This window comes from Oncorhynchus tshawytscha, linkage group LG21 (genome assembly GCF_018296145.1).
Source record: "Oncorhynchus tshawytscha isolate Ot180627B linkage group LG21, Otsh_v2.0, whole genome shotgun sequence".
Lineage (NCBI taxonomy): Eukaryota > Metazoa > Chordata > Actinopteri > Salmoniformes > Salmonidae > Oncorhynchus > Oncorhynchus tshawytscha.
In genome coordinates this window covers 28,713,860-28,738,859 of record NC_056449.1, presented here as the reverse complement: position 1 = coordinate 28,738,859, position 25,000 = coordinate 28,713,860, and the positions used below count along the sequence as shown (strand labels likewise).

The 25,000-nt window shown below is 44.3% G+C and overlaps 1 protein-coding gene across 6 annotated transcripts in view; it reads right to left on the bottom strand.

Annotated features, from left to right (window-relative positions):
- The window catches only part of LOC112236032 (glutamate receptor 1-like), a 137,207-nt gene that overhangs the window by 38,221 nt on the left and 73,986 nt on the right, over window positions 1-25,000 (bottom strand). For all 6 annotated transcript variants that reach the window (XR_006079579.1, XM_042303302.1, XM_042303303.1 and 3 more), the window contains exons 8-11: window positions 20,571-20,675; window positions 20,256-20,369; window positions 6,495-6,701; window positions 3,199-3,647 (exon numbers count right to left, since the gene is read on the bottom strand). Coding sequence is in view for 5 of the 6 variants with exons in the window: in XM_042303302.1 (XP_042159236.1) it covers window positions 3,199-3,647; window positions 6,495-6,701; window positions 20,256-20,369; window positions 20,571-20,675 (875 nt within the window). In the remaining variant the exon portion in view is untranslated. The remainder of the gene's footprint in view (window positions 1-3,198; window positions 3,648-6,494; window positions 6,702-20,255; window positions 20,370-20,570; window positions 20,676-25,000) is intronic.

The window sequence follows — 25,000 nt, the reverse complement described above, 5'->3', positions numbered from 1 at the left end:
GGAAAAAGTATTTGATCCCCTGCTGATTTTGTACGTTTGCCCACTGACAAAGAAATGATCAGTCTACAATTTTAATGGTAGGTTTATTTGAACAGTGAGAGACTGAATAACAACAAAAAAATCCAGAAAAACGCATGTCAAAAATGTTAGAAATTGATTTGCATTTTTTTGAGGGAAATAAGTATTTGACCCCTCTGCAAAACATGACTTAGTACTTGGTGGCAATCCCAGAGGTCAGACGTTTCTTGTAGGTTGGCCACCAGGTTTGCACACATGATCATTTCTTTGTCAATGGGCAAACGTACAAAATCAGCAGGGGATCAAATACTTTTCCCCCCTCACTGTACTGCAAGGCTCTTCTCAATCACAATCTCTCTCCATTGGTCTAGTGAGTCAGTCAATGCCTTGGAAGAGACTGGTAGTGGTTAAATTCCTCTTCTCTCCCTTCTCATTATGTCCTCCTCTCCTCCTTCTCATCCCCTCCTCTCTTGTCCTCTCCCCTCTTCTCATCTCCTCTCCTCCTTCTCCTCCTCTCCTCTCCTGACCTCTACCTTCTTCTCTCCTCCTCTCAGAAGGCTCCCCTGGTGTCCCTGAGAGAGAGAATCAACCTCTTTGTGTCTCTAATTTGAGACACTTTAATGAGATTCTTAATTGGTGACCTTTAGAGAAGGGAGCCGACGGTGGCACAGTTCATCAGAGCTCTCTCTCCGGTTGGAGCTGGACAGAGCTAGTGACACTGTTCAAGACACACTATCGACCCACCCCTCCCTCAGCGCAGTTCCCATAAGAGTGGACAGAGTTTAGGCCATAGGTCCAGCCTTCCTGGTGAATGTGTTTTCTTTTGCTGGTGCTCTCTGTTTAAGCTAACTCCTCTCTGCAGTGTTCATAGTATGACTGTCATAGACATTGGAGTTAGCTAAAGCTCTCAGATCTGTGACTTAGCTATGTTAATAAAGAGCACTGCAGTGCCGTCAGACAGTTTTCACATCCCTTGACTTTTTCAAGATGTTGTGTTACAAAGTGGGATCAAAATGGATTAAATTGTATTTTTTTTGTCAACGATCTACACAGAATACTCTGTAATGAAAAATTATAACATTTGTAAAACATTTATGAAAAATAAAACAAATATTTCTTGATTAGATAAGTATTCAACCCCCTGAGTCAATACATGATAGAATCAACTTTGACAGTGATTACAGCTCTGAGGTCGTCTCTAAGAGCTTTTCACATCCGGATTGACAACACTTGCCCATTATTCTTTTAAGAATTCTTCCTTGTTAGAACACAATTTTCATGTCTTGCCATAGATTTTCAAGCAGATTTAAGTCAAAACAGGAACATTCACTGTCTTCTTGGTAAACAGCTCCAGTGTAGATTAGGCCTTTGGTGTTTTAGGTTATTATCCTGCTGAAAGGTGAATTCATCTCCCAGTGTCTGTTGGAAACCAGACTGATCCACGTTTTCCTCTAGGATTTTGCCTGTGCTTAGCTCCATTCTGTTTATTTTTGATCCTGAAACACTGCCCAGTTGTATTATTTCAATCAAATGAAAGCATAAATGTTTGCTTTATTAACAAGGAATAATGAGTAGAACATGCTGTTAATTTGATGTTGTCAGCATCTGGGTCTTACCTTGAAACGTGATAGTTATTTTCACTCCGTCAATTAGGTTAGTATTGTGGAGTAACTACAATGTTGTTGATCCATCCTGAGTTTTCAACCTATCACAGCCATGTAACTGTTTACAAGTCACCATTGGCCTCATGATGAAATCCCTGAGCGGTTTCCTCCCTCTCCGGAAACTGAGTAAGGAGAACGCCAGTATCTTTGTAGTGACTGGGTGTATTGATACACAATCCAATGTAATGAATCATTTCACCATGCTCAAAATGTATATTTAATGTCTGCCTCACCCCACCCCCCACCCCATCTACCAATAGGTGCCCTTCTTTGCGATGATTTGGAAAACCTCCCTGGTCTTTGTCATTGTATCTGTGTTTGAAATTCACTGATTGACTGAGGGACCTTACAGATAATTGTATTTGTGGGCTACAGAGATGAGGAGGTCATTCCAAAATCATGTTAAACACACAGTCCATGACTTGTTAAGCCATTTTTTACTCCTGAACTTATTGACTCAAGACATTTCAGCTTTTCCTTTTTAATTCCTTTGTTAACAGTTAGAGAATATTTTTTTTGCCACTTTGAAATTATGGAGTATTCTGTGTTGGTCAGTTACAAAGAAATCTCAATTTTATCCATTTTAAACACAACTAAATGTGGACAACGTCAAGGGGTGTGAATTCTTTCTGAAGACAGTGTAGAATAACTTCACGTCTTCATGAGTTCATCCTTTTTGGTTATCTAGTTGAGAAGTATTTTAGTACCACTTCTGTCCCACTGTAAATGTGTAACGTACAACTAGTGTAACTGAAAGAGCAGGACTAGGGAACCGTCTCTGTTTGGGACTGGTGTTAAGTATTCAATGAAAGCTCACTTAGCGGAAAGTGTTCTGTGAAGACATTGATCATGAAAGAAGAGAACTTATTTAGTCCTGTTTTATCTGACTGACTGACAGACAGAGGGACTCCCTGGGTGGGGAGTATATTGGGACACACACACACACACACACACACACACACACACACACACACACACACACACACACACACACACACACACACACACACACACACACAGGTCTCTATGAAAAGAGTCTTTATGCCAATGGCACTTAAATGAGGGTTAAATATAAAACACATTCACTTTTTTAACTATTACACAACAACAATAACAAACCCTAAAAGTTGAAGACGAATAATCACAGAGAAGAGTGTTTATCAGAAAACATAAGCAACCTTTTCAACAGTAGTACAGTACTATGACCACCCTGTCAACTCCCTGGGATGATGCTCTGTCAGTCTCACTGTTTTATCTCACTCCATGTAATCTAAAGGTTCTCTAAGACAACATGTAAAAGTGGTACCAAGAAAACCCTACTGAATTGGGGAAAAACAAAAAATGTCAATACAATAATAGACTGGAGCTTGCAGGGGCGGACTGGGACACTAATTCAGCCCTGGCATTTTATCCACACTAGTCAAATCACTGTGAGCGCCCCATTGTTTTTCTACATCAGATCTATCCATTGTATTTCTACTTCCGATCTACCTGTATTTCTAAGTGGGTTTCCTACCTGGGTGAGATGTCACATCCCTGCTGCATGAAGGCTCCCAGGGAGAACCAGAGAGAGTTGAAGATGCCAAACTCATTGGTCTGTTCCTGATTCTGCTGGTTCTGGCCTGACTGACCAGGGCTCTGCCCTGACTGTAGCCCAGCACCGGGCCCTGTCGGCTGGGTAGGGGTCTGGGGGTCGGCCCCCTCCTCATAGTCCTCTGCGTGCCACTCATAGGGGCTGAAGCGGCTCACCAGGAACAGGACCACACTCACACCGATGTAGGCGAACACGATACACATCCAGATCTCATAGGCCAGCGGGTCCAGGAAGGAGAAGACACCTGGTTTAGACTTGGTGGGCTTCTTGATCATGATGGAGATGCCCAGAGACATGAAGGGCTTGGAGAAGTCGATCACCTCCTCTCTCACCAGGGTGATGGTCAGCGGGGCTACCGCCACGTCTGCTTTCTGGAGGAGAGGAGGGGTGAGGGGGAGGAACATAAGGATAGAGAAAGTAAGGGAAGGAGGGAGGTAGAGAAGGAGGGAAGGCGACAAAGACGTAGAGAGGGAAGGAGGGATGCAAGAGAGAGAGAGGTAGGGAAGGAGTGAGGGCGGGAGAGGAAAGAGAGACAAGTTAGAGGTAGGGAGAGAAAGAGAGACGTGTTAGAGAGGTAGGGAGAGGGAAAAAGAGACATGTTAGAGAGGTAGGGGAGAGAGAAAGAGAGACGTGTTAGCAATAAATATTTGAGTTGTGCTGTCACCTTGACCCTGAGCTATACTCAAGCAGAGAAAATATTGAAAACAATAGAATATACCAAGCTGTATACATGATCTTAATTTGAGCCAGTTCGCTATAGCAGGAAAATAATCCTTCAGCAACAGGAAATGTGAATTATTATGTGGATTATAATTAATGGGCTTTTTTGTAGGTACATTTTTCTTTAGGACAAATCAAGTCCGACATTTTAAATTGGAAATTACAAACTTTTGAATCCTTTATAAACCTTAAATACGCTACAAGTTTGAATTTCCTGCTATGCAGGAAAATTATCAACAACAAAAGAGTGATCAAATGAAGATCCTACATCTGCAAATAAAAACACTTTACTACATCCGTAAATAGAGCTAGATACTGTCCAGTGCAGTAGGTGTGCTGAAGGAGGACAACGAAGGAGAGAAAATACTGCAAATACTGCAAACTGAGTGTACAAAACTTTACAAAGTGCTCTTTCCATGACATAGACTGACCAAGTAAATCCAGGTGAAAGCTATGATCCCTTATTGATGTCACTTGTTAAATCCACTTCAATCAGTATAAATGAACAGTAGGAGACAGGTTAAAGAAGGATTTTTAAACCTGGACACATTTGAGATTAATTGTGTATGTGTGCCATTCAGAGGGGGAATGGGCAATAAAAAATATTGAAGTGGCTTTGAATGGGGTTATGGCAGTAGGTGCTAGGATTACTGGTTTGAGTCAAGAACTGCAATGCTGCTGTTTTCACACTCACCAGTTTCCTGTGTGTATCAAGAATGGTCCACCACCCAAGGACATCTAGCTAATTTAATACAACTGTGGGAAGCAGTGGAGTCAACATGGGCCAGCATCCCTGTGGATCTCAATATCAGGAAGGTGTTCCTAATGTTTGGCATACTCAGTGTCTATACACCATGAGGCTGTACACATACAGAGGTTTTGTTAAAACCTGTTGCGACTCTAGGGGGAGTATTTTCATTTTTGGGAAAAAAACGGTCCCGTTTTAAACAGGATATTTTGTCAGGACAAGATGCTAGAATATGCATATAATTGACAGCTTAGGATAGAAAACTCTATAAAGTTTCCAAAACTGTGAAAATATTGTCTGTGAGTATAACAGAACTGATGTTGCAGGCGAAAGCCTGAGAAAAATCCAATCCGGAACTGCCTCATGCTTTGAAAGCGCTGCGTTCCAATGCGTCCCTATTGAGCAGTGAATGGGCTATCAACCAGATTACTTTTTCTACGTATTCCCCAAGATGTCTACAGCATTGTGACGTAGTTTTACGCATTTATGTTGAAGAATAATTTCCAGGCGATTATTCAGCCAAACGTGAAGAACAAACGGAGCTATTTCGCCTACAAAAATTATATTTTTGGAAAAAAGGAACATTTGCTATCTAACTGGGAGTCTCGTGAGTGAAAACATCCGAAGCTCATCAAAGGTAAACGATTTCATTTGTTTGCTTTTCTGATTTCTGTGACCAAGTTACCTGCTGCTAGCTGGACAAAATGCTATGCTAGGCTATCGATAAACTTACACAAATGCTTGTCTAGCTTTGGCTGTAAAGCATATTTTGAAAATCTGAGATGACAGGGTGATTGACAAAAGGCATTCATTCATTTCATTTGTGATTTCCATGAATAGGAATATTTTCTAGGGATATTTATGTCCGTTGCGTTATGCTAATTAGTGTCAGGCGATGATTACGCTCCCGCAAGCAGGATGGAGAGTCACTAGAGGTTTTAACTAATCAGGAAACACTCAAATTCTGACCTTGATCCCCTGTAGACCCCGTTCTCCTCCCGTCACACCCACACCCATCTATCTCTCCATAGCATCACAAAGGCCTGTTCTCCTCCCGTCACACCCACACCCATCTATCTCTCCATAGCATCACAAAGGCCTGTTCTCCTCCCGTCACACCCACACCCATCTATCTCTCCATAGCATCACAAAGGCCTGTTCTTCTCTCCCCCACACCCATCTATCTCTCCATAGCATCACACCCACACCCATCTATCTCTCCATAGCATCACAAAGTCCTGTTCTTCTCCCCTCACACCCACACCCATCTATCTCTCCATAGCATCACAAAGGCCTGTTCTTCTCCCCTCACACCCACACCCATCTATCTCACCCATCTATCTATGACATTTGTAATGTCTTTATTGTTTTGAAACTTCTGTACATGTAATGTTTACTGTTCATTTTTATTGTTTATTTCACTTTTGTATATTATCTACCTCACTTGCTTTGGCAATGTGAACATATGTTTCCCATGCCAATAAAGCCCCTTGAATTGAATTGAGAGAGGGTGTGAGAGTGTGTCCACTGTATCCTAAGCCTTATAAATTGTTGATTGTTGGAAACTAATTTCCTGTGAAAAAAAAAACATAATTTCTTTAAAAAGGACCACCATGTTTTGCAGATGGTATCAGTGTCATCGTCATAAAAATAGAATGTGACCAATATGAATGTTAACCACCTCCATAAATGTTATGAGCACTTACTAACCCTCTTTATAAGCTCTAATAACCACCTTATGAGCACTCACCCCGTACACCAGCTCTCCAACCATGCCGTTCCACATCTTGGTCTCGGAGTCTCTGGCTCCATATTTCCCATCTGAGACCACCTTCAGTTTGTAGTGGTATCCAACGTGCTTGGCGATCTCAGCCGCTAGCTCCACGATGTAACCCTCGTACTTATCGTTCCCTGACAGCTGATCATGGTTCTTCTTCAGCATCACGTATGGGGATTCCTGTAGGAGAAGGGAGGGCAGATGCACTCAGGGCTGGGGTCAATTCCATTGAAATTCCAATTTAGGGAGTACACTGAATAGTTTTTGGGGGGGGAAATTGGGTTTATTTTCTGAATTGACTCAAATTAAAATGGAATTGAACTCAAGCCTGACAGAGTTCCAATATTTTTATTTAACTACGCAATTCAGTTAAGAACAAATTCTTATTTACAATGACGGCCTAGGAACAGTTCTGCCTTGTTCTGTCTCGTTCTGCCTTGTTCAGGGGCAGAACGACAGATTTTTACCTTGTCAGCTCAGGGATTCGATCTAGCAACCTTTTGGTAACTGGCCCAAGGCTCTAACCACTAGGCTACCTGCCACCACATTAAAGGTAATTATAAACCAGGTGGTTCGAGCCCTGAATGCTGATTGGCTAAAAGCTGTGGTATATCAGACCATGTATCGTACCAGTAGTATGACAAAAACTTTTTTTTACTGCTCTAAATACTAGGGCTGTCCCCGACTAAAATAAAATATTGGTTTACTGAAAGTGATTGGTCAAAATGTTTAAACGTGTATTTTTCCATATATAGACACACCCTTTGTGTTTTAATAAAATCAAATATATTCTTGTCTGTTTGATGAAATAAGACACACATTACTCAAGAGGGAAGCAGAGATCAAGATAACCAGAAGAGAAAAAAACCTGACCGACCATCCTCCTTCCGCTCCTGCTGGCTTTCGCAGATTCTGAAGATGTGCATCGCCAATGTATCTTACCCTTTCTACCGATCTGCATGCCAGTTATGGTTTTCATATGCACGTTTACATGGAGCAGTTCCTTTTAATTTATAATAACGCTGTCGTATCTCAAAATCATTGTCATGTGGTTAATCAAAATTCTATCCAAATCGAAATAAAAAATGATACAAACCTAAAAAGTAACTTATATGTAACAATTGCCTAGATAAATCAATGAAGCCAACAAATAAAAACATTGCAGCCTGCAGGTAGAAAATATACTGATAAAAATAAATATACTATAAATCACATTCACTACGCATGGCTTGTCTGCACCGAAATTCAAACACTGTATCAACTTGGACCCACCCAAGGCTTGCTTTAGCGAACTTGCAACATTATGTCAAATATTCAGGGCCCTCAGTTTCCTGCTCCAGTGAGGTCGGGACAGATACAGCTGGAGGCTATTTTACGCAAGGAATAAGAGCTCATCAGGTAGACCTATTTTATTCCACTGGATCAGAGCATGACATTTTTCCCTTTCACGCTGAGTGGTTATCGAAAGGGAAAGAGCTGGAAAGATTTTCAAATACATTGAGGAACTATTGTCATTCTCAGTGGATGGAACAGACGTTGTTTGCTCGCTGTTTGAGGTGAAGAAAACATTACATTGAGAAGCTCCACAGCTCATTAGTGGTGGTGCGTTAAGCCAATCAGAAATACTATCAGTTTCCCAAATGGGCACATTTATATGCCTACATTTGCATACAGGCCAGGTAGCCTATAGGTCTAATTCGTAATCAGATGCGTAATCAGGTGTGTATCCTCACACAAACATTGACAGAAGCGCTCCAAATAAAAGACAATGACTAAATTGAAAAAACTTCAATGGAATGAAATAAAAACAAACTTGTTTCTCACAAATGTAGCATAGGTTGTGGGCTCTGCAAACAACGTGTCCACTCTGACAAGGAGAACGGTCTCGTGTCTCGTGTGCAATAACATTTTTTAAATATATATTGTGACTGCTTGACAACAAAAAACGTGCACCAAATACGTGCACCAAACAATCGACCAGTTAACTAATTGGGGTCAGCCCTACTAATTACGTTGGTAACCAGGTTATAATAGCAATATGGCACCTCAGGGGTTTGTGGTATATTGCCACTATACCACAGCTAAGGGCTGTATCCAGGCACTCCACCTTGCATCATGTTTAGAACAGCCCTTAGCCGTGGTATATTGGCCATATACCACACCCCCTCAGGCCTTATTGCTTAAATATAGGACGGATTGATACAGGTTAGTACCAGGGAGTATGATGATGTGGAACATGATCTAATGTAGTGCATTCCTGTTATTAACCTACAGACAGGATGTGTCACACCCTGATCTGTTTCACCTGTCTATGTGATTGTCTCTACCCCCCTCCAGGTGTCGCCCATCTTCCCCATTATCGGACCACTTTGCCTGCCCCTGACCCTGAGCCTGCCTGGTGGACCACTCTGCCTGCCCCTGACCCTGAGCCTGCCTGCCGGACCACTCTGCCTGCCCCTGACCCTGAGCCTGCCTGGCGGACCACTCTGCCTGCCCCTGACCCTGAGCCTGCCTGGCGGACCACTCTGCCTGCCCCTGACCCTGAGCCTGCCTGCACCTTTGCCCCACCTCTGGATTACCGACATCTGCCTGACCCGACCCTGAGCCTGCCTGCCGTCCTGTACCTTTCCGCCACTACTCTGGTTATCGACCCCTGCCTGCCTTGGCCTGTCATTTGCCTGCCCTGTTGCCGTAATAAACATTGTTACTGCGACACAGTCTTCATCTGCGTCTTACCTTCAAACCTGATAGGGTGAACAGTGATGACAGAGAGTCTGGGGGTTGTAAAATAGGATCCTTATAGCAGTCGTAAGGGAAGACATGTTGCAGGAGGCAGCAGAATTACGTGCACAAGCTGTGCTTTTATTTAGGTCCACAGTTGACGATGGTGATCCAGACGTTAAATTGACAATATATACAAAATTATAAAAAGTGTATGTTTACAAATGTATCAAAAACTTCTTCATGAAAAGAAAACGGATTGGAGCAGGCAAATTTGCCCATTCCATTCAGACTCAGGTCGGGGTATCAGGCTCTCGTCAGCCTCCCCTCACAATAAGCAAGATTAATCTGGCAATATAGCCCCAAAACAGGAGTTTGTATTATTTTAGGCCCTTAACTGGTATTCAATGTAAAATGCATAATCCAAAATCATTCATTAAATCGTATGTTAGTAATTATATAGAATGATCTTCTACCTCATGATTCTTGCAAATGTTTATGTGGACTTGAAACATTGTGCCCACTCACAGGATTGGAAATGGTAAGTGAAATGCAACAATATTGTACCAAAATGAAACAACATTTCTACAATGCTGCTATAAACATTAAGGAATGAAATTTAACACTAGTGATTATTGTAAATTCACGTGGAATATAGATTTAACAGAAATGTAGGCTAGTTTATCATGGGGAAACATTAACAAACATTTAGAATGTGGAAACAAAAGCGCTCTGAAATTGCGAGTTTGGAGAGCGCACTAGAGTCAATGGGATTACTACCACAGGGATTCCTACCCTATTCTAAGGAGAGGGAGATCAGTTCATTTGATAAGGAAGTACAGATAATGTAGCCATGGTTTTTATAATCAGAAATACACTATATATACAAAAGTATGTGGACACCCCTTCAAATTAGTGGATTTGCCTATATCCATTGCTGACAGGTGTATAAAATCAAGCACACAGCCATGCAATCTCCATAGACAAACATTGGCAGTAGAATGGACTTACTGAAGAGCACAGTAACTTTCAACGTAGCACCGTCATAGGATGCCACCTTTCCAACAAGTCAGTTTGTCACATTTTTGTGCTGTTATTGTGTGCTGTTATTGTCAAGTGGAAACGTCTAGGAGCAACAACAGCTCAGCCGCAAAGTGGTAGGCCACACAAGCTCACAGAACAGGACCACCAAGTGCTGACCAAGCCGCACTGCTTCTTGACACAATGCCCATTCAACCTGGAAGCCAGCCGCACCAATGTGTCGGAGGAAACACCGTACACCTGGCGACCTGGTCAGCGTGCACTGTGCCCGGCCCGCCACAGGAGTCACTAGTGCGCAATGAGACAAGGATATATCTGCCGGCCCAACCCTCCCTAATGATGCTGGGCCAATTGTGTGCCGCCCCATGGGCCTCCCGGTCATGGCCGGCTGCGACAGAGCCTGGGCTCGAACCCAGAGTCTCTGGTGGTACAGCTAGCACTGAGACTCCCACCCGGGAGGCACAGACAGATCCTTGATGAAAACTCGCTCAGGTCCTCAGACTAGGGCGAAGGTTCACCTTCCAAAAAGACAACGACCCTAAGCACACAGCCCAGACAAAGCGGCTTCAGGACAATTCTCTGAATGTCCTTGAGTGACCAGCCAGAGCCCGGACTTAAACCCGATCGAACATCTCTGGAGAGACTTAAAAATAGCTGTGCAGCAACACTCCCCATCCAACCTGACAGAGCTTGAGAGGATCTGCAGAGAAGATTGGGAGAAATTCCCCAAATACAGGTGTGCCAAGCTTGTAGCATCAAACCCAAGAAGAATCAACGCTGTAATCGGTGTCAAAGGTGTATCAACAAAGTATTGAGTAAAGGGTTTGAATACGTACGTAAATTAAATATATCTGTTTTTTAGCAAACATTTCTACAAACCTGATTTTGCTTTGTCATTTGGGGTATTGTGTGTAGATTGGTGAGGAAAAAAATATTTCATTTTAGAAAAAGGCTGTAACAAAATGTGAAAAAAGTCAAGGGGTCTGAATACTTTCCAAATATCTGGGGCGGCAGGGTAGCCTAGTGGTTAGAGTGTTGGAATAGTAACCGAAAGGTTGCAAGTTCAAATCCCTGAGCTGACAAGGTACAAATCTGTTGTTCTGCCCCTGAACAGGCAGTTAACCCACTGTTCCTAGGCCATCATTGAAAATAAGAATTTGTTCTTAACTGACTTGCCTAGTAAAATTAAATCTGAGATTTTTATTATGGCATCGCCGTTGAGATTTTCTGTTAGGGGTTTTTTATTCAGAAAATACCCTTCACATCACGTGAAATATTTAGGTGTTAGTGACAGAGAAGTGATGGAGATGTAACCTGTTGTGCCACAAACGTTTATGCAGCTGCTACTTAGACAGATTAAACTATAGAAAATAACACCTGGCAACCAGGTTCTTTATCATCGAATCCATAGGCCTTTCAGAGAAGGTAAATTATTAATTTAGGTTTACAATTCCGTTAAAATATTGGCACATCGAAGATCACTATTGGATGGATTTAATAGGAGCTCGTACCAGAACATACAAAAGTAGCTGTCATATTTGCAAAGAGGGACTTTGGAATAATGTAATATCCATACACAGCCCTGGGGAGGTCAGACAAAAAATGTTACCAGCTCATAAAGTTTATCACCACTTTTCTCAAGATGAGACCATAGATGTGCTGTATGCTTCATATATTATATTATTCAGGAGAATTTACAAAGTAGCAGCTAAACACAGCAATGGAATAGAATGGAGCTACTAAAGCCTTGTTCTATTGAGGATCTCTCCTGGGGAGGTATTTCAATAGGATGGTTCATGTTTGATCATTAAGCCACACGCACGGTGGAATAATAATTGCTAATAGGCCTACGATTAAACCAAGAAAGATCATTAGACAATTGATCTTTATAAATCATTATATTATCACTACCATGCAGTAGACCTACAGTTAGCCAGTTACACAATTAGCTATTTCATGATTACATATCATTAGACTGTATGGCCCTTCCACAACCATGGAGTATTATTCAACCCAGAAAGATCATTATATTTGATCATTATGGAGGTTCCGCCTGTCGGTGAGCCTGGGGGTTCATTATGTGGACATCACAAAGACACCTGGTGAACCTGACACTGACAGGTTTATTAGTGGCCCACGCACTGTGTGTGTGTGTGTGTGTGTGTGTGTGTGTGTGTGTGTGTGTGTGTGTGTGTGTGTGTGTGTGTGTGTGTGTAGAGCAGGCAAGGCAATCACTGCCAGCCCACCTCTATTCTGAGGGGTTATCCTATTCCTGTTCTACCAGCCAGACAACCAATTGGACCTTTTCAGAGATATTGAACATCCTGGCAAGATTACAACTGACATGACACCTGAGGCCCTGTACTCCTTTTCTCTCTCTCTCTCTCCGTCTCTCTTTGTGTGTCTCTCTCCCTCTCCCACTCTCTCTGTTTGTGTGTGTCTCTCTCTCCCTCTCTCTCTGTGTGCCTCTCTCTCTCTCGCTCTCTCCCTCTCTCTGTCTCTCTCTCTCTCTCCCTATCTGTGTGTCTCCATTTCCCTCTCTCTGTGTCTTTCTCTCTCTCCATCCCTCTCTGAGTGTCTCTCTCTCTCTCTTTCTCTCTCTCTCTCTCTCTCTCTCTCTCTGTGTGTATGTCTCTCTCACACACTCTGTCTCTTCTTCTCTCTTTCTCCTGCTCCATACCAGGACATTTCTGGCAAACCCATATTGAACAAACACAGCCAGCACATAACATTCTAATAACCATATGTTTATTAGAGCTTAGTGAAAGTGTGGTTTTCCAATAGTTATTTTGCATACAACCTTTCCACAACGTTCTGGGAATGGTGCAGGATAGTTTAAGGAACTTGACAAAATAAATTATTTTCTTTGAATTTCATTACGTTAATTAACAGAACAACAATTTTGGTTGTGTTCTAGGAGCTTTCTCAACTGGTTTGACATTGGGAATGTTCTCAAATAGTTAAGAAAACCACGGTCTCCTGTGGGACTTTCAATACGTCAGCATAACGTTTCCACCAGGTTTCTTCACGGTTAATGGTACACTGGAGGAAGTAGTGGAGGAGAGCCAATACCCACAAGTCGTTTCAAGCTGCAGTAGAGATTTAAGCTAAGACTGCGCTGAGCGCACAAATCCTTATTCCATATTTTATCAGCTGCTGTACAGGCCAGTTTTCCTCTGTGTGTTACAGTAATAACTGTCCCCTTGCTGGTTACGGATCAGGGGAAGGTAATCATCGCTACACACAGAGCCTTTAGGTCCTCTGGCAGAGCGACAGGACCCCAGGGAGGGAGTGGAGGGAAAGGTCAGTTTCAGAGCAGTTTGACGGGCCAACACACACATACACACACACACACGCACATACACACCACTCACACAGACACACACACAAACACATTTGTGCACACACACACACACACACGCACTCACACACACACACACAGATAGCAGGTCCACTAGGACTCACTCTCTCACTGACCTATAATAGGTCAATAGACAAAGGCTGCCACTCAGGCGGCGTACCAACACACACACACACAGAACACCATGGCTTTGGACAAATGTTTAAGAAATGCACCTCTTCTTCCTTCCATGGACCCTATCTTCTTTCCTTCCTTCCTAACATCCTGAAAGCAGAGAGAATCAACTTCTTCTAATGCTTCCAGTTATATCTAATGTCTGATCGTTGATGAGGGGTTTTCAACGGCATGTATCCAGTCTACAGTGTAATAATTCCTATTGGAAAGACAATTTAGTTGTATTCTAGAGTTGTGCCCACAGTAAACATAAAAAAATACAAAATAAAAGAAGATTCCACGAAAGGAAATCCCAACTAAAAGCCAGCACATAGCCTGGTCTTAAAACAACATTTTGTCTGCCTGTGAAGAGGCACCAAGCCTTCCTGCTAGATTAAGGACAGTTATTATTTCCCCCTCCACACACGCACGCGCGCGAATGCACGCATGCACGCATGCATGCACACACACACACACACACAGCTTGCCTTTCCCCCTTCGCAGCTCTCGTCTTAAAACCCAGTTCTGCAGGACAGGCAGGCGGGTGGCAATATGCTGAAATCCCTCAGCCCATTAACCTCTCTCCATGGAGGTCTACTGGAGGCCTGGGGGTCTGGGCTAAGGTTTGTTCCATCTAGTCTTCCTGGAACAAACCTTAGACCAGCTCCCTTCTCCCTGGAACAAACCTTAGCCCAGCTCCCTTCTCCCTGGAACAAACCTTAGCCCAGCTCCCTTCTCCCTGGAACAAACCTTAAACCAGCTCCCTTCTCCCTGGAACAAACCTTAGCCCAGCTCCCTTCTCCCTGGAACAAACCTTAAACCAGCTCCCTTCTCCCTGGAACAAACCTCCAGCTCCCTTCTCCCTGGAACAAACCTTAGCCCAGCTCCCTTCTCCCTGGAACAAACCTTAGCCCAGCTCCCTTCTCCCTGGAACAAACCTTAAACCAGCTCCCTTCTCCCTGGAACAAACCCCAGCCCAGCTCCTTCTCCCTGGAACAAACCTTAAACCAGCTCCCTTCTCCCTGGAACAAACCTTAGCCCAGCTCCCTTCTCCCTGGAACAAACCTTAAACCAGCTCCCTTCTCCCTGGAACAAACCATAAACCAGCTCCCTTCTCCCTGGAACAAACCTTAAACCAGCTCCCTTCTCCCTGGAACAAACCTTAAACCAGCTCCCTTCTCCCTGGAACAAACCTTAGCCCAGCTCCCTTCTCCCTGGAACAAACCTTAGCCCAGCTCCCTTCTCCCTGGAACAAACCTTAAACCAGCTCCCTTCTCCCTGGAACAAACCTTAGCCCAGCTCCCTTCTCCCTGGAACAAACCTATAGCCCAGCTCCCTTCTCCCTGGAACAAACCTTAGCCCAGCTCCCTTCTCCCTGGAACAAACCTTAGCCCTGCTCCCTTCTCCCTGGAACAAACCTTAGCCCAGCTCCCTTCTCCCTGGAACAAACCTTAGCCCAGCTCCCTTCTCGCTGGAACAAACCTTAGACCAGCTCCCTTCTCATATCCCCCATACCACCCACCTGCCACCTCCCACAACCCCCAGCTAGAGGTCCTTTCTCTGGGCAGGAGACATCAAAGGGCCTGGGGAAGTGAAGGAAGCAGCAGGGAGGAGAACACATTCTCACATTACATCAATACTGAGTAAAGTAAATGACAAATAATTTAAATGCCAAAGGTCAATTGTCCGGCAGAAGAATATAAAAATCCCATTGCGAAATAATGTTTTTTAGCATGCCTATTCATTGTTGGAAATACCTGTCGATGTAAATACATTTGACTGGTCCTGCTTATCAGTCTATAGGTTAATTAGCATCATTTAGTGGAATTAAATTGTCACGTGTGTATATTCGTTCGTATCTTACGCTCACGACATACAGACACAGAGACTTTGAGCAGAAAATCTGTCAGACAGCACGGGAGCTGCTGCTACAGCATCTCAAACAGCAAATGCAAAGGCTTCACCAGCACGTCTCACACCACTTTGCAATGAGCTGTAGGCAGTATGCATTTTGAAAACATATACTTCATATACTTCAGGTTAAGACTCATATCATGACTTGCTTCAGAGTATCCTAGCCAAAATCAGACCATATCCGTGGAGACATTTATTTTATATAAACTTTATTTCATTGTCCAGTATCCAAAGGCACAATCTGAGTCATATTAGCAACCCATGCTAGTTGATGCAGCTTAGAGCGCCCCCCTTTCTACATTTATAACTGATAATTTCATCTTTCACATGAAACCGCTCGCTTTTGACAACAGTGTTTTCCAGCTAATTGCAGTAAGGAACGAACATTCGCTGCACCTACAATGTGAAGAAATAATAGTTTATCAACATTTTAAGCCAAACGTTCTGATCTATTTGGGGCGGCAGGTAGCCTAGTGGTTAGAGCGTTGGGTCAATAACCCAAAGATTGCTGGATTGAATCCCTGAGCTGACAAGGTAAAAGTCTGTCGTTCTGCCCCTGAACAAGGCAGTTAACCCACTGTTCCCCGGTAGGCTGTCATTGTAAATAAGAATTTGATCTTAACTGACTTGCCTAGTTAAATAAATAAAAAACTTTTTAATATACATTGTTTTAATGTAGCCTAGGACTACTGGTTGTATGAATTTGGGATCTATCATCCCACAACTGTCCCAGAGTGTTCGGAATAGGCTCTCTTTCTATACAAGCTGAACAATAGAATAGGTCAAATCAAATCAAATCAAATCAAATTTTATTTGTCACATACACATGGTTAGCAGATGTTAATGCGAGCGTAGCGAAATGCTTGTGCTTCTAGTTCCGACAATGCAGTAATAACCAACAAGTAATCTAACTAACAATTCCAAAACTACTGTCTTATACACAGTGTAAGGGGATAAAGAATATGTACATAAGGATATATGAATGAGTGATGGTACAGAGCAGCATAGGCAAGATACAGTAGATGGTATCGAGTACAGTATATACATATGAGATGAGTATGTAAACAAAGTGGCATAGTTAAAGTGGCTAGTGATACATGTATTACATAAGGATGCAGTCGATGATATAGAGTACAGTATCTACGTATGCATATGAGATGAATAATGTAGGGTAAGTAACATTATATAAGGTAGCATTGTTTAAAGTGGCTAGTGATATATTTACATAATTTCCCATCAATTCCCATTATTAAAGTGGCTGGAGTTGAGTCAGTGTCAGTGTCAGTGTGTTGGCAGCAGCCACTCAATGTTAGTGGTGGCTGTTTAACAGTCTGATGGCCTTGAGATAGAAGCTGTTTTTCAGTCTCTCGGTCCCAGCTTTGATGCACCTGTACTGACCTCGCCTTCTGGATGATAACGGGGTGAACAGGCAGTGGCTCGGGTGGTTGATGTCCTTGATGATCTTTATGGCCTTCCTGTAACATCGGGTGATGTAGGTGTCCTGGAGGGCAGGTAGTTTGCCCCCGGTGATGCGTTGTGCAGACCTCACTACCCTCTGGAGAGCCTTACGGTTGAGGGCAGAGCAGTTGCCGTACCAGGCGGTGATACAGCCCGCCAGGATGCTCTCGATTGGTGCATCTGTAGAAGTTTGTGAGTGCTTTTGGTGACAAGCCAAATTTCTTCAGCCTCCTGAGGTTGAAGAGGCGCTGCTGCGCCTTCTTCACGATGCTGTCTGTGTGAGTGGACCAATTCAGTTTGTCTGTGATGTGTATGCCGAGGAACTTAAAACTTGCTACCCTCTCCACTACTGTTCCATCGATGTGGATAGGAGGGTGTTCCCTCTGCTGTTTCCTGAAGTCCACAATCATCTCCTTAGTTTTGTTGACGTTGAGTGTGAGGTTATTTTCCTGACACCACACTCCGAGGGCCCTCACCTCCTCCCTGTAGGCCGTCTCGTCGTTGTTGGTAATCAAGCCTACCACTGTTGTGTCGTCCGCAAACTTGATGATTGAGTTGGAGGCGTGCGTGGCCACGCAGTCGTGGGTGAACAGGGAGTACAGGAGAGGGCTCAGAACGCACCCTTGTGGGGCCCCAGTGTTGAGGATCAGCGGGGTGGAGATGTTGTTGCCTACCCTCACCACCTGGGGGCGGCCCGTCAGGAAGTCCAGTACCCATTTGCACAGGGCGGGGTCGAGACCCAGGGTCTCGAGCTTGATGACGAGCTTGGAGGGTACTATGGTGTTGAATGCCGAGCTGTAGTCGATGAACAGCATTCTCACATAGGTATTCCTCTTGTCCAGATGGGTTAGGGCAGTGTGCAGTGTGGTTGAGATTGCATCGTCTGTGGACCTATTTGGGCGGTAAGCAAATTGGAGTGGGTCTAGGGTGTCAGGTAGGGTGGAGGTGATATGGTCCTTTACTAGTCTCTCAAAGCACTTCATGATGACGGAAGTGAGTGCTACGGGGCGGTAGTCGTTTAGCTCAGTTACCTTAGCTTTCTTGGGAACAGGAACAATGGTGGCCCTCTTGAAGCATGTGGGAACAGCAGACTGGTATAGGGATTGATTGAATATGTCCGTAAACACACCGGCCAGCTGGTCTGCGCATGCTCTGAGGGCGCGGCTGGGGATGCCGTCTGGGCCTGCAGCCTTGCGAGGGTTAACACGTTTAAATGTCTTACTCACCTCGGCTGCAGTGAAGGAGAGACCGCATGTTTTCGTTGCAGGCCGTGTCAGTGGCACTGTATTGTCCTCAAAGCGGGCAAAAAAGTTATTTAGTCTGCCTGGGAGCAAGACATCCTGGTCCGTGACTGGGCTGGATTTCTTCCTGTAGTCCGTGATTGACTGTAGACCCTGCCACATGCCTCTTGTGTCTGAGCCGTTGAATTGAGATTCTACTTTGTCTCTGTACTGACGCTTAGCTTGTTTGATAGCCTTGCAGAGGGAATAGCTGCACTGTTTGTATTTGGTCATGTTACCAGACACCTTGCCCTGATTAAAAGCAGTGGTTCGCGCTTTCAGTTTCACGCGAATGCTGCCATCAATCCACGGTTTCTGGTTAGGGAATGTTTTAATCGTTGCTATGGGAACGACATCTTCAACGCACGTTCTAATGAACTCACACACCGAATCAGCGTATTCATCAATGTTGTTATCTGACGCAATACGAAACATATCCCAGTCCACGTGATGGAAGCAGTCTTGGAGTGTGGAGTCAGATTGGTCGGACCAGCGTTGGACAGACCTCAGCGTGGGAGCCTCTTGTTTTAGTTTCTGTCTGTAGGCAGGGATCAACAAAATGGAGTCGTGGTCAGCTTTTCCGAAAGGGGGGCGGGGCAGGGCCTTATATGCGTCGCGGAAGTTAGAGTAACAATGATCCAAGGTCTTTCCACCCCTGGTTGCGCAATCGATATGCTGATAAAATTTAGGGAGTCTTGTTTTCAGATTAGCCTTGTTAAAATCCCCAGCTACAATGAATGCAGCCTCCGGATAAATGGTTTCCAGTTTGCAAAGAGTTAAATAAAGTTCGTTCAGAGCCATCGATGTGTCTGCTTGGGGGGATATATACGGCTGTGATTATAATCGAAGAGAATTCTCTTGGTAGATAATGCGGTCTACATTTGATTGTGAGGAATTCTAAATCAGGTGAACAGAAGGATTTGAGTTCCTGTATGTTTCTTTCATCACACCATGTCTCGTTAGCCATAAGGCATACGCCCCCGCCCCTCTTCTTACCAGAAAGATGTTTGTTTCTGTCGGCGCGATGCGTGGAGAAACCCGTTGGCTGCACCGCCTCGGATAGCGTCTCTCCAGTGAGCCATGTTTCCGTGAAGCAAAGAACGTTACGGTCTCTGATGTCCCTCTGGAATGCTACCCTTGCTCGGATTTCATCAACCTTGTTGTCAAGAGACTGGACATTGGCAAGAAGAATGCTAGGGAGTGGTGCACGGTGTGCCCGTCTCCGGAGTCTGACCAGAAGACCGCCTCGTTTCCCTCTTTTTCGGAGTCATTTTTTTGGGTCGCTGCATGTGATCCACTCCGTTGTCCTGTTTGTAAGGCAGAACACAGGATCCGCGTCGCGAAAAACATATTCTTGGTCGTACTGATGGTGAGTTGACGCTGATCTTATATTCAGTAGTTCTTCTCAACTGTATGTAATGAAACCTAAGATGACCTGGGGTACTAATGTAAGAATTAACATGTAAAAAAACAAAAAACTGCATAGTTTCCTAGGAACGCGAAGCGAGGCGGCCATCTCTGTCGGCGCCGGAAGTTAACTTCTCTACTATGGGGATAGTAGATTGACATAGGCTAGTGCTTTTGCTGTTCGTTACTCATCTTTTTGGGTGAGGAAAAGAACATTTTGAATTTTGTTATTTTGTTATTCTAACGTCTTCAAAATAAAAATGATGCAGGTCAAATGTCCGGTGCCAACGGAAAACATGGCACGCACACACACACACACACACACACACACACACACACACACACACACACACACACACACACACACACACACACACACACACACACACACACACTGACCAGGATGGTGGTAACTATGTAGGTCCTGTTCTGTAGGCCGTAGCTGCTGTCGTTGCTTCCTCTCATGAAGGTGGCTGTGCTCACATACTTCTCGTCCTCGTTCCAGTAGCCCACCTGATACACATACAAGATAAACAGACAAGTGAAGGAAACCTTGATTTGAGCTGATACTGTACTGATATAATATGAGACTGCAATGAAACACTACTGGACATGAGTCCTTACACTTGACATCAAATAAGATCCTATAAGGTCTCATTAGATCCCATTAGATCCTATACGATTCTATAAGATCCTACAGATCTCATGACCCACCTTCTTAGGTCCAGAGGGGGCTAGCTCCATGACACTGACGGTGAAGTTGGTCCTGCGTCCTTTCTCATTGAACTGGATATGACCTGTCAGGCCATGGATACGCACCTAACACACGGGGAGGGACAGAATCAATAGAGCATCGATAACACAGAGACACAGGAAGCAGTTACCATCTAGGTCTTTAGGTGTAGAACTCATAATAAAGTAGTCTTCTATTAGCCTCATTGACAGGAAACATCATCTGGAGTTCTGTTTCTTCAACAGCCTTGTCTGGATGTTCATTGGAGCATGTGTGTGTGTATTATGTGTTTGTCTGTGTGTGTGTGTCTGTGTGTGTGTGTGTGTGTGTGTGTGTGTGTGTGTGTGTGTGTGTGTGTGTGTGTGTGTGTGTGTGTGTGTGTGTGTGTGTGTGTGTGTGTACACTGATTGTACAACACATTAGGTAAACCTTCTCTTGCCATTACAGACTGACCAGGTGGATCCAGGTGAAAGCTATGGTCCCTTATTGATGTTACCTGTTAAATTCACTTCAATCAGTGTAAATGAAGGGGAGGAGACGGGTTAAAGAAGGGTTTTTAAGCCTTGAGAAATTGAGACATGGATTGTGTTTGTGTCAGCCTTTGAATGGACAAGACAAAAGATTGAAGTGCCTTTGAATGGGGTATGGTAGTAGGTGCCAGGCACATCGGTTTGTGTCAAGAACTGCAAAGCTGCTGGGTTTCTCACACTTAATAGTTTCCTGTGTGTATCAAGAATGGTCCACCACCCAAAGGAGATACAGCCAACTAAAGGAAGCATTGGAGTCAACATGAGCCAGCATCCCTGTGGAAAGCTTTCAACACCTTGTAGAGTCCATGCCTCCAATGAATTTAAATTTGTGTGTAGTGTTTGTGTGTGTGTAGTGTATGTTCAGTGCAGCATGTTAGTGTTGGCAGAATGATGGGTTTAATTGAGCGAGCGGAACATCAAACTCCTCTCTGCCCTCAGGCAGATGTCTGCATTCACTCGGACCAGATGACAGCTAGACATAGCTGCGGAGACACTGTGTGTGTGCCTGTGCGTCCGTGCGCACGCGCGCGCGTGTGTGTGTGTGTCCGTGTGGGTGTGTGTGTTCAGGCAGGTGGATGAACGTATGTGCACACAAGAGGGTGCACAGGTGTGTTTGTGTGTCCGTGTCTGTATGTGTGTGTGTTGGTGTGTGTGTGTCCGTGTGTGTGCATCACTAAGAGCTACACCAGAGAGACCCGTGTGAGACTCAGAGAGGATCTGTCTGTTAAAAAGCTGAAGTCAACGGCCCAACTGAAATATACAATAACATCTAAATGACTACATCCAATTAGTAGCATCGTCAGTATCAGAAACCAGCCCCCTACTGCTAGCAGATATTGATCATCAATCCAGTTCACAGCACAGTCCTCTGCAGGCACGTCTAGGGCAATTACTAATAATCACATAGCAACATTTATTTATTCAGGTTGTCTGAAAACCTATTGAGCTGTCTCTTTTCTGTTTCTCTCTCTCTCTAAGGTCATATCGTTTTGACCAATTTGACTTCAGATTCTGGGCATGGTTGCATAAAACATCTTAAGTGAATTTCCCCTCTTCTTTTCTCTTGAAGTTTCCTTTAACGCATCCTTAACTTTAAGTCAGTTACACGTTGACTCTGTACCTGTACCCCCTGTATATAATCTCCACATTGACTCTGTACCTGTACCCCCTGTATATAGTCTCCACATTGACTCTGTACCTGTACTCCCTGTATATAGCCTCCACATTGACTCTGTACCTGTACTCCCTGTATATAACCTCCACATTGACTCTGTACCTGTACCCCCTGTATATAACCTCCACGTTGACTCTGTACCTGTACTCCCTGTATATAACCTCCACATTGACTCTGTACCTGTACCCCCTGTATATAACCTCCACATTGACTCTGTACCTGTACCCCCTGTATATAACCTCCACATTGACTCTGTACCTGTACCCCCTGTATATAACCTCCACATTGACTCTGTACCTGTACCCCCTGTATATAACCTCCACATTGACTCTGTACCTGTACTCCCTGTATATAGCCTCCACATTGACTCTGTACCTGTACCCCCTGTAAATAGTCTCCACATTGACTCTGTACCTGTACCCCCTGTATATAGTCTCCACATTGACTCTGTACCGGTACCCCCTGTATATAGTCTCCACATTGACTCTGTACCTGTACTCCCTGTATATAGCCTCCACATTGACTCTGTACCTGTACTCCCTGTATATAGTCTCCACATTGACTCTGTACCTGTAATCCCTGTATATAGCCTCCACATTGACTCTGTACCTGTACTCCCTGTATATAGCCTCCACATTGACTCTGTACCTGTACTCCCTGTATATCGCCTCCACATTGACTCTGAACCTGTACTCCCTGTATATAGCCTCCACATTGTCTCTGTACCTGTACTCCCTGTATATCGCCTCCACTTTGACTCTGTACCTGTTCCCCCTGTATATAGCCTCCACGTTGACTCTGTATCTGTACTCCCTGTATATAGCCTCCACATTGACTCTGTACCTGTACCCCCTGTATATAGTCTCCACATTGACTCTGTACCTGTACCCCCTGTATATAACCTCCACATTGACTCTGTACCTGTACCCCCTGTATATAACCTCCACGTTGACTCTGTACCTGTACCCCCTGTACATAGTCTCCACATTGACTCTGTACCTGTACCCCCTGTATATAACCTCCACGTTGACTCTGTACCTGTACCCCCTGTATATAGTCTCCACATTGACTCTGTACCTGTACCCCCTGTATATAACCTCCACATTGACTCTGTACCTGTACCCCCTGTATATAACCTCCACGTTGACTCTGTACCTGTACCCCTGTATATAGCCTCCACATTGACTCTGTACCTGTACTCCCTGTATATAACCTCCACATTGACTCTGTACCTGTACCCCCTGTATATAGCCTCCACATTGACTCTGTACCTGTACCTGTACCCCTGTATATAACCTCCACATTGACTCTGTACCTGTACCCCTCTGTATAAAACCTCCACATTGACTCTGTACCTGTACTCCCCTGGTATATAGTCTCCACATTGACTCTGTACCTGTACCCCTGTATATAGTCTGTATATAACCTCCACATTGACTCTGTACCTGTACTCCCGGTATATAGTCTCCACATTGACTCTGTACCTGTACTCCCTGTATATAGTCTCCACATTGACTCTGTACCTGTACTCCCTGTATATAGTCTCCACGTTGACTTTGTATCTGTACTCCCTGTAAATAGTCTCCACATTGACTCTGTACCTGTACTCCCTGTATATAGTCTCCACATTTACTCTGTACCTGTACTCCCTGTATATAGTCTCCACGTTGACTCTGTACCTGTACCCTCTGTATATAGTCTCCACATTGACTCTGTACTGGTACTCCCTGTATATAGTCTCCACATTGACTCTGTACCTGTACCCTCTGTATAAAACCTCCACGTTGACTCTGTAGCTGTACCCCCTGTATATAGCCTCCACGTTGACTCTGTACCTGTACCCCCTGTATATAGTCTCCACATTGACTCTGTACCTGTACTCCCTGTATATAGTCTCCACGTTGACTCTGTACCTGTACCCTCTGTATATAGTCTCCACATTGACTCTGTACCTGTACCCCCTGTATATAGTCTCCACATTGACTCTGTACCTGTACTCCCTGTATATAGTCTCCACGTTGACTCTGTAGCTGTACCCCCTGTATATAGTCTCCACGTTGACTCTGTACCTGTACCCCCTGTATATAGTCTCCACATTGACTCTGTACCTGTACTCCCTGTATATAACCTCCACATTGACTCTGTACCTGTACCCCCTGTATATAACCTCCACATTGACTCTGTACCTGTACCCCTGTATATAACCTCCACATTGACTCTGTACCTGTACCCCCTGTATATGGTCTCCACATTGACTCTGTATCTGTAGTCCCTGTATATAGCCTCCACGTTGACTCTGTACCTGTACCCCCCCCTGTATATAGTCTCCACATTGACTCTGTACCTGTACCCCCTGTATATAGTCTCCACATTGACTCTGTACCTGTACCCCCTGTATATAGCCTCCACATTGACTCTGTACCTGTACCCCCTGTATATAGTCTCCACATTGACTCTGTACCTGTACCCCCTGTATACAGTCTCCACATTGACTCTGTACCTGTACCCCCTGTATATAGCCTCCACGTTGACTCTGTACCTGTACCCCCTGTATATAGTCTCCACATTGACTCTGTACCTGTACCCCCTGAATATAGTCTCCACATTGACTCTGTACCAGTACCCCCTGTATATAACCTCCACATTGACTCTGTACCTGTACCCCCTGTATATAACCTCCACGTTGACTCTGTACCTGCACCCCCTG